This window comes from Myotis lucifugus, unplaced genomic scaffold, assembly GCF_000147115.1.
Source record: "Myotis lucifugus unplaced genomic scaffold, Myoluc2.0 scaffold_584, whole genome shotgun sequence".
NCBI classification, from domain to species: Eukaryota; Metazoa; Chordata; class Mammalia; order Chiroptera; family Vespertilionidae; genus Myotis; species Myotis lucifugus.
Genome location: NW_005871632.1, coordinates 44707 through 57492, shown reverse-complemented (window position 1 = coordinate 57492; position 12786 = coordinate 44707). Strand labels below are relative to the sequence as shown.

General features: G+C 37.6%; 1 protein-coding gene across 4 annotated transcripts in view; it reads left to right on the top strand.

The window, feature by feature from the left end:
- The window catches only part of RAB10 (RAB10, member RAS oncogene family), a 46476-nt gene extending 34077 nt beyond the window's left edge, over window positions 1-12399 (top strand). For 2 of the 4 annotated variants that reach the window (XM_006104582.3, XM_023745816.1), the window contains exons 3-6: window positions 5366-5504; window positions 6070-6159; window positions 7194-7295; window positions 9873-12399. In XM_006104582.3, the coding sequence (XP_006104644.1) occupies window positions 5366-5504; window positions 6070-6159; window positions 7194-7295; window positions 9873-9956 (415 nt within the window). In that variant the 3' untranslated portion in view covers window positions 9957-12399. Of the gene's footprint in view, window positions 1-5365; window positions 5505-6069; window positions 6160-7193; window positions 7296-8701; window positions 8750-9872 lie in introns of those variants that run through there. The other 2 variants (XM_023745815.1, XM_014446881.2) reach the window with 2 other exon arrangements.
- The last annotated feature ends 387 nt before the right edge of the window (window positions 12400-12786 follow it).

Below are 12786 nucleotides of genomic sequence, written 5' to 3'. Positions count from 1 at the left end.
CTTCTCCTATTTATAACCGTTTTAAATTTCCATTTCACTTCAAATGAAAGTCCAAATTTCAAATCCAAATTTCTTATTACAGTTTACAGAATGGGTCCTGCCCATCTTTCTGACTTCATTTTGTGCTCCTTTGTATATATAGTTTCTGCCCCCAGCTGATCTCCTTTTAATTCCATGAAAATGGTGAGTTCTTTTCCAGTTAGGACTTTTGTACATTCCCTGTAGCCCTCCCTCAACCCCCTAACCTCCCACTTCCTCCCTTCTGTAGGTAGGCTGAACATTCTGAAGTGCCACTCCATTCCAGAGGCTTCCCATTTCAACAGAAATACAATTTGAAAACTCCATGTTCTAGCTACTGTCCCTTCCGACCTCATCTCTCTTCAGCTTTGCTCCAGTTACTATGGCCACTTTTTTCCTCCCTTGACCATGCCAAGCATGGATGGTCCCATTTCAGGGCCATTGTATATCAACTGTTCCTTCTGCTCAGAATGCTTTTCGTCAGATCTTTGCCCTCCTGTCTTCTCTCATTCAGATCTCAATTTATTTGTTTATTGACAAATATCAAGAAATATCCTCACCAGAGGATATTTTTTCCATTGCTTTTCAGAGAGAGAGAGAGAGAGAGAGAAAGAGAGAGAGAGAGAGAGAGAGAAATGTCAGAGACAAATTGATTGGTTGCCTTCTGCTCTTGCATCCCAACTCAGGGTAGGGGAGCGAACCCAAAACCCAGGTACGTGCCCTTGACCAGAAATCGAACCCACGACCCTTCAGTGTGTGGGCTGACACTCTAACCATGGAGCCACACTGGCCAGGGCAAAACTTACCATATTTTTTAAATGTGTTATTTATTGCCCCTTCCACTACAGTGTAAGCTTTTTTGAGGGAGGGGTCCAATCTATCTAATTAGTGGTTATATAACCACCTAGAACAGAGCCTAGCAAATGTAGACACTCAATAAATATTTATTGACTAAATGACTTTCATTAATTTCTGTTCATATTTCTCGTCACATTAAGCATCACCTTTATAGAGAGGAACACCCTGATCATTTTATCTAGATTACTTCCTCCCTTACCCTATTCTTCATCATGCCACCTTGTTTACCTTGTTGGCATTTGTCACAATTTAGGATTATATATTTATTTACTTGTTCATTCCTATCCCCATAGGATTGTAAGCTCTGCAGGGCCGGAATCGGGCTTTAGATTTTTTTTGTTTTAGACTTTTTTTAAATTTTTTTAATGAAGATAATAATTTAAGCTCATGGTGTTTTGGATGTAGAGAAATTACACATCTATGAGGAAATCCAGATCTTGTTAAAATAAAACTCAGTCTGAGAAATTTGACATCCTAATTTAAATTTGGAGCCTTTAACTTATAGAGCAGATTGATGTTGTCTCTGGCCTGTTCCAGTGCTGTCAGTGCCCAGACTAAAAATAACTATCATAATAGCAGCTAGAGTACACAGCTTCCCTGACCCTGCATGTGGGACTAACAATTAAGGAAATAAGCTATTTTAGTTGCTAAAAACATATCACTCCTTTTATACTATGTCATTGGGAAAAAATATTCTCTTAGCTGTGTATTGTCATTTTATGTAAGGAGAATTCTATTGTCATTGGTTTACAATTTCAGAAATGTGATTATTATACATAGGCTTAGAAGAAAAAAATTAATGGGAGAGGAAAATCAAGTGAGTAGTTTTGTAAAAACCTGTATTATGGTGACATAAAAAAATATTGTGAACATATACAATGTTTATTTGCTCTTCAGATAGTTCACATCTGTTTTTATTTGAACCAACCAGCTGTCCTTAGACCCGGGTGTATGTGTGTGGGGGCAAACCTAAAAATAATTTGAGGATGAATAAGCAGCTGTGGCTATTTTTAGCCCTGGGCAAAGGGTCACCAATTAGCCTAGCAGTAGTGGGGAAAGGGCTCTGTAGATGGCCTTAACAATTGGTGTGGGCTGGTATAATGAAGATCCAGGAAAAGGATAATTTGAGATCAAGGAGTCAAGGAGCCAAATCATCTTGTGGGGTGGATACAGTGATGTTGAAAAGTGTCAGAGTATGAAATGCATAAATGAAAATAAGTTATAGAAAGTTTTAAAAACCTTAATAGGGAGAGCATATAAAAAGAGGGAAGATATTTGTGTGCAAGAGATTTTGGAAGATGGAGGAGACAAAATTAAAGAATAGAGTAGCGCCGAAACCGGTTTGGCTCAGTGGATGGAGCGTCGGCCTGCGGACTGAAAGGTCCCGGGTTCGATTCCGGTCAAGGGCATGTACCTTGGTTGCGGGCACATCCCCAGTGGAAGATGTGCAGGAGGCAGCTGATCGATGTTTCTCTCTCATCGATATTTCTAACTCTCTATCCCTCTCCCTTCCTCTCTGTAGAAAATCAATAAAATATATTTAAAAAAAAAATAGAGTAGTGTGCCATGGGTCAAAACAGAAAGTTACTATGAACTTAAATAGTGATTATTTTTCTTTTCAGAAGCCATTAACGTTTCACTATCTCTTATATTAATATTTCATAACTAACCAGCATTATAATATAAAATCTCCTCTCCAGGGGCTGTTGATGTAGACTTCGTTGCTTTTGCAGAGTGTTCTTTCTTGGTGGAGAATTTAGTTATAGATTTGACACTGAAGTGTGTGTATTATTTGCTAATTGTGTAAAGGTGAATGAAGGGGGAAGAAGGAAGCATATAATACATAGTGTTGGGGTGGTGCTCATAGTGGAATGTAGTGTTAGGTCTCCCTAAATTGTCACTATTTACGACAAAATTGAAGTGCAAGTTTTCTATTCCTCCTGTACTACAGCTGCTTGGCACTGCTGGAAGCCCGGTCCTGCACACTCTGTCTTGGATAAGTGCATTTCCAGCCTGGGTTTTAAGTGGGGACTGTTAACCTCTCTCTGAGGTTATAGGGTAATTAGTTAATTTATACTTTTTACCAGTTCAGAAAAGAACTAAACTATTTCTACTGTGATGAGACACAGTTTTTGTTGTTGTTGTTTTTTTCATGAAAACATTTATAAATTACACCTGATTTAAGGTACTTTGGAACTAAATGGGTAAGATTAATAAAACATAAATAAGAATTTGTAATTCAGAAAAATGGAAGATATAAATATAGTCTCTCTAAAGGACAGTTTGTTTACTATGCTTGCTTTTGTAAAATTTACCTATAAACTTTTTTTAAAAATACATTTTTATTGATTTGGGAGAGGGAGAGAGAGAGAGAATCATCAATGATGAGAGAGCACCATTGATTATCTGCTTCCTGCAATGCCCACAACCTGGGCATGTGCCCTTGACTAGAATCAAACCCAGGACCCCTTCAGTCTGCAGGCTGACACTCTATCCACTGAGCCAAACCAGCTTAGGGCCCTATAAACTTTTTGGCGACCAACACAACAAAAGGGACAGGGAGGGGGTGTTACCCACAAACATAATGTAAGGGGGGGCATTATATCAACAACAGGATAAATTTTTCATAGAGCTCGATTTTGTAGTGATTCTTAATAAATTGATATAATGTTAATGGTAATGGAGATAAAAATTGTAGTCTAAGAATGTAAATAAATATATAAATGTGTGTGTGTGTGTGTGTGTGTGTGTGTGTGTGTGTGTGGCCTCTTCCTGGTTTAACATGATTTAAGGATACAACCTAGAAGAATTGGTAGCATGTCTCTTAGATGGTTTTTCTTTTTAATATTTTTTAAATTGTTGACAGTAATATAGATGTTTCCTGTCTTCCTCTCCCCCCCCCCGCCCCCAGTGGTTTTTCTTAAATGGCATTTCTTTTGGCAGTTTTTTGGATAGGTATTGCATTACTCCTAGCTCTGCTTCTTGCACACACACACACACCCATTTTCAACACAGTAGACAGAATGATTCTTTATAAACCCAGGTTTTTCTTTGCACAAATGTGACAATAGACTTCCTGTCTCACTTAGGGAAAGCAGAAATCCTTGCAGAGGCTGATAAGATCCTACATAATCTTTAATTCCCCCTCTCCCCCCCCCCAACACACACACACACACACACATCTATTTTTTAATTGATTTTAGAGAGAGGAAGGGAGAGGGAGAAAAAGGCAGAAGCTTCGAATGGCTGCCTTCCATATACACTGCAACCCAGGTATGTGCCCTGACTGGGAATCAAACCCACAACCCTTCAGTGTGCAGGATAACGTTCCAACTGAGCCACATCAGCCGGGGCTACTGGTGTTCATTTAAAAATAACTTTAAGAGCCCTGGCCGGTTTGGCTCAGTGAGTAGCGTGTCGGCCTGCAGACTGAAGGGTCCCAGGTTCGATTCCGGTCAAGGGCATGTACCTTGGTTGCGGGCACATCCCCAGTAGGGGGTGTGCAGGAGGCAGCTGATCGATGTTTCTCTCTCATCGATGTTTCTAACTCTCTATCCCTCTCCCTTCCTCTCTGTAAAAAGTCAATAAAATATATTTTAAAAAAAAAACTAAGAGTTTTATGTGTCACTTCTTACTGTTTTCCCTTCCACTTTTTCATCCAATATAGGTAGGTCATTAATTTTCTTTGACTAACAAGTTTTATATATACACATATGTTTATGGATAACCATAGTGGTTAACCATTTAAGAATTAAATGAGTGGTGGTTCTGTTTTGTGTTGTGGCATATATTTCTGTCTTAACTAAACTATTCTACTGTTTCACCTTTTATCTATAACTAGAGGCCCAGTGCACGACATGCGTACACTGGGGAGGGAGGGGGTCCCTAAGCCCGGCCTAGGCCCTCTCGCAGTCCGGGACCCCTTGGGGTATGTCCTCCTGCTGGCTTAGGCTCAATCCCCATGGGGTGCGGGCCTAACCCGGCAGTCAGACATCCCCCCGGGGTCCTTAACGCTGCCACTGCGCTCGCCAGCAGTCAGCTAACTTCTGGCTGAGTGGTGCTTCCCTTATGGGAGCGCACTGACCACCAGAGGGCAGTGCCTGCATTGAGCGTCTGCTCCCTGGTGGTCAGCACGTGTAATAGCGACCAGTCGTTTGCCCTGTTTGGTCGATTTGCATATTAGGGGGTTATTATATAGGATATAGAATATCAAAATGCTCAACACAAATTATTGTTGTTGCCCTAACCGGTTTGGCTCAGTGGATAGAGCATCAGCCTGTGGACAGAAAGGTCCCAGGTTCGATTCCGGTCAAGGGCATGTACCTTGGTTGTGGGCACATCCCCAGTGGGAGGTGTGCAGGAGGCAGCTGATTGATGTTTCTCTCTCATCGATGTTTCTAACTCTCTATCCCTCTCCCTTGCTCTCTGTAAAAAATCAATAAAATATATTAAAAAAAACACACACACAAATTATTGTTGTTTATTTCAGGGATACAGCAGGCCAGGAGCGATTTCACACCATCACAACCTCCTACTACAGAGGAGCAATGGGTATTATGCTAGTATATGACATCACCAATGGTAAAAGTTTTGAAAACATCAGCAAATGGCTTAGAAACATAGATGAGGTAAGATGAAGAAATTGCATAAACCCTTCATAAACACATTTGTATACTTGGTTGAGAAGAATAAGTGTTCTAATTGATCTTTAGGATATACTGTACTGTCATTATTGAAGTCATTATTATTGAGCATTTCTTTTTGATGGAGTGAGCCTTTGTTTTTAACTGAGCAGTATGTTTTGAGACTTTAAGGGCTCTGTAGAATTTTTAATTAATACTTCTATAGAATAATACATGATCTAAAATCATGATCCATCTTGAATTTAGATTATGCATAAGAGATTTAGGCTTTAGATCTTTTGCCTATATCCTTTTTTGATGAGAACATAACTAGAAACTAGACAGCCTTATATAGTGGGAAAATAATATTTGACAGGGATATGTCTTTGTTTCTTTTTCTAGGTAATTTAAGAATTTATGTAGGCTTTTAGCTTGGGGTGGTTTCAGGGTGATTGGTTTAAAACTTTCAGACTATTGAAATGGCACTGTAAATTGAGAAAAAGTCATTTGGAGGGAATATTAAGCCATAATTCATGGTAGTGTGTAAATAAAATTTTTTATTCCATTTCAGCATGCCAATGAAGATGTGGAAAGAATGTTACTAGGAAACAAGTGTGATATGGAAGATAAAAGAGTTGTACCTAAGGGAAAAGGAGAACAGGTAAAAAGTTCTGAATGAAACTAATGTGCTGTCCTTAATTTGTGAAGATGGTATTGCATTTGATTGTTTTTATAGTGGTAACGGAGTGCCCTGAGCTGCTCACATCAGTTTTTAAATGCTGTTGGAAACAGTAGCTTATCATTTGAGTGAATTTATTTCAATACATAACCAGCTCTGTGGCAGTGCTATTTTCAGCCTTATTTATACTACAAAATACAAATTAGTGATCTCAATTTTTAAATTTAAGACGTTAAAGAAATATATTAATTGTTTCAGTTTGACAGTCAGTAGCCTGTGACAAGCAGAAACTAGATACTGCTTAAGTCACTTGGAACTTTTCTTAAGTTTGCCCCTAGAGTAAAATAACAATTGACCCTGGAACAATGTGGGGTTTAGGGTGCCGACACTTGACTCCTGTGCAATCAAAAATCCACATAAAAACTTGGCTACAGTTGTTACTCAGTATCCACAGGGACTTGGTCCTAGACCCCCTGTGGAAACCAAACTCCGAGGATGCTCAAATCTCTCATATAAAATGGCATAGGGTAATGCATACAGTTGGCCCTCTGCATCTGCAGATACAAAACCCAAGGATATAAAAGGCCAAATATACAGGATGTCCCAAAAAATGTATACATACTTTAATAGCTGATGGCTCAATTTTGAAAATAAAATGTATTTTAATAAACAAAGCCTTTATAATTATTCAAAGTGTGTATATACATTTTGGGGGCATACTGTATTACCTACTGGAAAATATCCACGTGTAAATGGACCCATATCGTTCAGACCTGCGTTGTTCAAGGGTCAGCTGTACTTCAGAATATCTGAAGTAAACTCTTATAGTGAAGAGAGGATTCTTTTATTTTATTTATTTTTAAAGAGCTTGACTGTTTGAACCTTAACCCATTTAAATCTGTTTTATATAGCCTAGTTGAAACTGCTGCCTATAGCATAATATTACTATTTCCTCTAAGTCATCAATGGCAATCTGTACTTGATAATTTTATGGTGACATTTTGCTTCTATTTCAGATTGCAAGGGAGCATGGTATTAGATTTTTTGAGACTAGTGCAAAAGCAAATATAAACATTGAAAAGGCCTTTCTCACATTAGCTGAAGATATCCTTCGAAAGGTAAGCTGCTATTTTTATCTACTGTTAAGGTGACCAGTGTCATAGTTGAATACTTAGTCTTTTCTAAAGTACTAGATTTACATCCAAAAATTGGGCTTGGATGTTACTGTTTCAAAACAGTTACGCATCACCAGTATCTAATCCTTCAAAGTCAAGTAAGGAACTGGAAGAACAGAGAGCCATCTAGAAATCTGTAGGATCTAGTCGGTTCAGTTAATATTCTGAACACCTATGCTTATTCTCTAGGCCCCAATTTCCTACTCCTTTTTTTCCTTTTTTGTCTGATCCATTGTGTGGTGGCTTTCTGTTTACTTTTGGATTGATTTCTCTTATACATCCTTTGCATTTCCATAAATTATTTTTTTAAATTTAAGGTAAGTGGCGATACTGTATTCTGAAGTTATTGCTACAGAATCACTATTCTTCTGTACAGTCGTTCTCAGACATGCCAATAAAGGGCATGCATATATTATATACTGAATAAGCAGACTAAATCTACCCCCAGGTTTCATTAGGGAATCATTTCAATCTGTGATGTAAAAAATAATAATGACTAGATTTAGTTTATGAGTCTTGAATTCTCTATTCAGTGTGTGGTATATTTATATGCAAATAAAATTAGAGAAATCTGACACAAATCCTAAAGGAGAAACAGACAGTGTATAGGAGAAAATTTAATTGCTTCTGGTAACCTTTCTGTTTTTATACTTGAAATATTCATTTTTTTTTTAAAAAAAAACAACAACTCAGAGATGTGTGTGTGTGTGTGTGTGTGTGTGTGTGTGTGTGTAATAGAGGTGGTATATCAAATAAAAATCTAGTAAAATTTCTGAGAAACCAAGCAACTTAATTTTTCTGGAGTGAAATGTTATGTGTTAACTATGATTGAGTGTTCAAACTGCGTAAGATAGTTATCAGTTATTGCCGTCCAGGGTGACTGCAAAACAAAGGTTGTGCCCTTTCACATCGGTCAACATCCTGCATATTAAGTTTGATAGTTAATATATATTGAGTAATAAAAAGTAAGTTAGGATATAATATATGTAGTGTGATCTTATTTTTCAAAACTATGTATGATACCAAACACACGTATATGCATGAACACTCACACATCTTTGGTTATGTTTAGCAAATAAACTGGAAGGATAGTGAGTACTCCAAGGGAGTAAGAGGAGGGGGATATAGGACAGAACCACCAAGTGGTGGAAAGCTTTCTATTTCAGAGGTAGGTGAGTCTCAGTGAAAAATTATTCTGGTATTTACAGAACTTATCACAAAACTTGTTGAAATACCCTTGTCTCTGTATACTTTCTGGATATTTTGGTCTTCTTCATTGTTTTTATTTATTTCTGTTTCTACTGTGTTCCTTGATCTTCTCATTAATCTTTGCATATTTTAAAAACTAGTGCTGCCCTAGTTCGTGTGGCTCAGTTGGCTGAGCGCTGTCCTGTTCACCAAAAAGGCCACCAGTTTGATTCCCATTCAGGACACATACCAGCTTGTGGGTTTGATCCCCAGTCAGGCGAGTACAGGAGGCAACTGATCGATGTTTCTCTCTCACATTGATGTTTCTCTCTCTCTCAAATCAATAAAACATATTAAAAAACCACACAGACTAGTGCTATATAGTCATGATATAATCTGTGTCCCCGTGAGGTAAATCTTTCTTGCTATTATATTAAAGGTTAAAAAGTATGGATGCACCAATAAATAAAGCTCTCAGTTTAGCATCTTCCCCATGTAGGCAGGCCCAAATATGAGGTAGCTTTATTTTCATACACTTTAATCTGGTAATAGGAGTTAAAACATCAAATGTAAACTTGCTTAACAAATGAGATGTGGAATACAGTAGTGATTTTTTTAAAAATATATTTTTATTGACTTCAGAGAGGAAAGGATAGGGAGAGAGAGATAGAAACATCAGTGATTATAGAGAATCATTAATCGGCTGCTTCCTGCATGCCCTCTACTAGGAACGGAGCCCATAACCCCATGCATATGCCCTGGCTGGGAATCAAACTGTGACCTCCTGATTCATAGGTTGATGCTCAACCACAGAGCCACTCTGGCTGGGCGACAGTAGTGATTTTTGACTAGCAACTTTCTTTGCAGTATTTTCTCTCCTGAGTTGATAAAAGAAAAGTCATACCATAATACAAACTCCAGTCTTAAAAGGCAAGTAACTACACAGAAAAGGGCTGTTTTACTTTCCTGAAGTAAGGCATGACCTAACATTGATTTAATGCATATGCTTGATGATAATGCTTTTTAAGTCCTAAGTACTCAGGGCTCTAGGCTAGGAGATAACAAACCTTTCTGCTAAAGTGTTAGCGGCAGGGAAGATTTCAGAAGTTTTATAAAGGAGTGCTGGGAGGCCTCTAGACATTTCACAGCTTGGAGAAAGCAGGCAAAATGAAGACTGAAAAGAAAGCTTCCAGATCTTTACTTTGCACGGGTCTCGTGACTGTAATTGCATTCTGTTACATAGATTAACGTTTATGAGTGTTTCTGTTGAATCTTGATTTATCCGTGGTAATGTTTTTTTCATGGGTTCCTTTCCTTGTGTATTTGTTCCAGACCCCTGTAAAAGAGCCCAACAGTGAAAATGTAGATATCAGCAGTGGAGGAGGCGTGACAGGCTGGAAGAGCAAATGCTGCTGAGCGTTCTCCTGTTCCATCAGTTGCCATCCACCACCCTGTGTTCTCTTCTTGCTGCAAAATAAACCACTCTGTCCATTTTTAACTCTAAACAGATATTTTTGTTCCTCATCTTAACTATCCAATCCACCTGTTTTATTTGTTCTTTCATCTGTAACTGCTTGCTGACTTTATAATTTTCTTCAAACAAAAAAATGTATAGAAAAATCATGTCTGTGACTTCATTTTTAAATGTACTTACTCAGCTTACCACTGCATTTCAGTTGTATTATAGTCCAATTCTTGTCAACATTAAAACTTATAGCAATCATTTCAACTCTATTCTGCAAATTGTATAAGAATAAAAGTTAGAATTAACAATTTTATTTTGTACAACAGTGGAATTTTCTGTCACGGATAATGTGCTTGAGTCCCTATAATCTATAGACATGTAATACAAAAGAAACAAACAAAAGCCAGGAAAACACTCATTTTCGCCTTGAATATGTAAATGGGTTAATTTTGTCCTGTGCCTTATGTGGAAAGGAACTTCTTTGGTTTTTCCTTTTTTGTTTTGATGGAAGCATGTGCAGGAGTTATCATCCAGACATAAACATTAAGATATTTGTGGTTTGCTTGGCTGTAATTTTCAAAGTAATCAATTGAGGACAAAGGATAATGCAGAAGTAATAGCTTTGGTTTGCTGAATCTCATTTTAAGTGGCCTTGATATTTAAAACTATTTCCTGCCACCTGTTCTCCTCCGTTCTTCTCTCCTCGGCCACTTTTCCTTGTTTGTCTTCCTGCATGCTCCTTTATTTGCTTCTTTCTCCCCCCTCCCTCATGGTATGAGTTATTTAAAAATGAAAGGGGCAAACTAGTAGGTTTGTCGAGTTCAACATAAAGCACTGATTTAACTTGCTAAGTAAACTGAAAGAAAATTCTAACTGCCTACTAGTCAAATGTCAGTTAGCTGTGTCTTCCCCTCATTTTGTCTCTCCCCTAAAACTGCTGCCCCAGATTCCTTCATTTGCTGTTTGGCTTCATGTTCCTCTTTTCCTTCCCTCTTTGTTCCCTTCCTGTCTTAACTATTGAGTTTATGAAATGGAAGAGTTAATTGCATGCACTAGTGTTTGGAGGGTGTTGTGGTTTGTCTTTCTAATTAGGTGTATAGCCTATTCACTTTCCTAGAATAAATCTTTAACCTAAATTTGAGTAATCTCCATTTTGGCAACTCCTCTAGCAGTTTGGTAGCCCAGTAAAGGTTGTTTTTAAAAGGTGGGAAGGAGGAGTAGAATTTATTAACATGTTTGCCAAATATATTGAGATTTGGCCTTCTCGGAACACTTTTTCAGTGTTAAGTTATCTTTACCTTAAGATTTAGATATACTTTAGTGTATTATTAATTTTAAGTCCTCTCTTCACATCCCTTTGGAAAACTTGTATTACCATGGATTCAGAAAAAGAACAAAAGGCTTTTCATGGAGAGATAAGATCTCTAGCTATCTCTAACCCTGTCGGTTTTTTTCACTTCATTTTTTCTAGTTGTGCTTCATTGCTTATCAGTAGGATAGGGTAAGTTAAGTTTGCTATGCTGCTAGCATCCTAAGATGATACCTTTGTTGAAATAATTGTGAATAGCATGATTCATTTCTAGCAGAGGCTGAGTTTAGGACAGCAGCTTCCATTGAAAAGTCTTTTCTGTGTCGTGGACAGCATTTTAATGCCCTCTTGGCTCTCATAAACAACACAGGGACGGATCTGCTACAAACACCCATGCATTTTCAGATAGTGCCCTAAAAACCATTTTCTACGCCTCACCTGATGATGGTTCTTAGTTATTTTCCCCTCACTTGAATTTTATCATTGTTTACTACTAGTAAAAGCAGCATTGCCAAATAATCCCTAATTTTCCTCTAAGAATAATGAAATGATGTTAAGCTTCTTGAAAAGCTTTGGGTTAAACCTGTTGTCAGATTAATTTTGATGTGTTTGTTGCTTTCCTTTATCTGGAATGTGGCAGTAGCTTTTTTATTTTTAACCTTTAATCCTTATTCAATTCAGTCAGTGACTTAAGGTTTGAGAGCTCAACACTGGGATTTTTGGGTAACAGACTGACAGTTTTGTTGTTTGCATAATTATAATCGGCATTGTACATAGAAAGGATATGGCTACCTTTTGTTAACTCTGCACTTTCTAAATATCAAAAAAAGGGAAATGGAGTATAAATCAATTTTTGTATAATCTGTTTGAGTTTTATTTGCTTAATATTAGGGCGTTGCCCCTTTTTCTGTAAGTCTCTTGGGATCCTGTGTAGAAGCTGTTCTCATTAAATACCAAACAGTTTAAGTCCATTCTCTGGTACTAGCTACAAATTCGGTTTCATATTCTACTTAACAATTTAAATAAACTGAAATATTTCTAGATGGTCTTCTTCTGTTCATATAAAAACAAAACTTGATTTCCAACTGTGTGGCTTGGTTTTCATTTATTTATGGAGTTGAAGATGGAGGATTACTTTGAAAAATCATGCAGAATGAATATTAGAGGACAAATAGGAGGGGAATAACTTTCTCAACCTAGAGAAAACTGAGAAGGCAATTTCAAGAACTATCTTTGGTAAGAAACTACATTAAAAATAGACTTATCTCTAGGATACTAAAAAAACTCATTCTGGTGTCAAAAGAGATACCACAATTCCAGTCACTTTCCAGCTAGCAATACTAGAATGTACCAAAGGCCAACTCCTGCTGAAGTCAGCTGATTACCCATGGCATGAAGGTAGGCTTGCTATTCTGGAAGATGAACTCTCTTAGCATTGACTCCTTACCTGAAAAACAAAAGAATTTCCTATT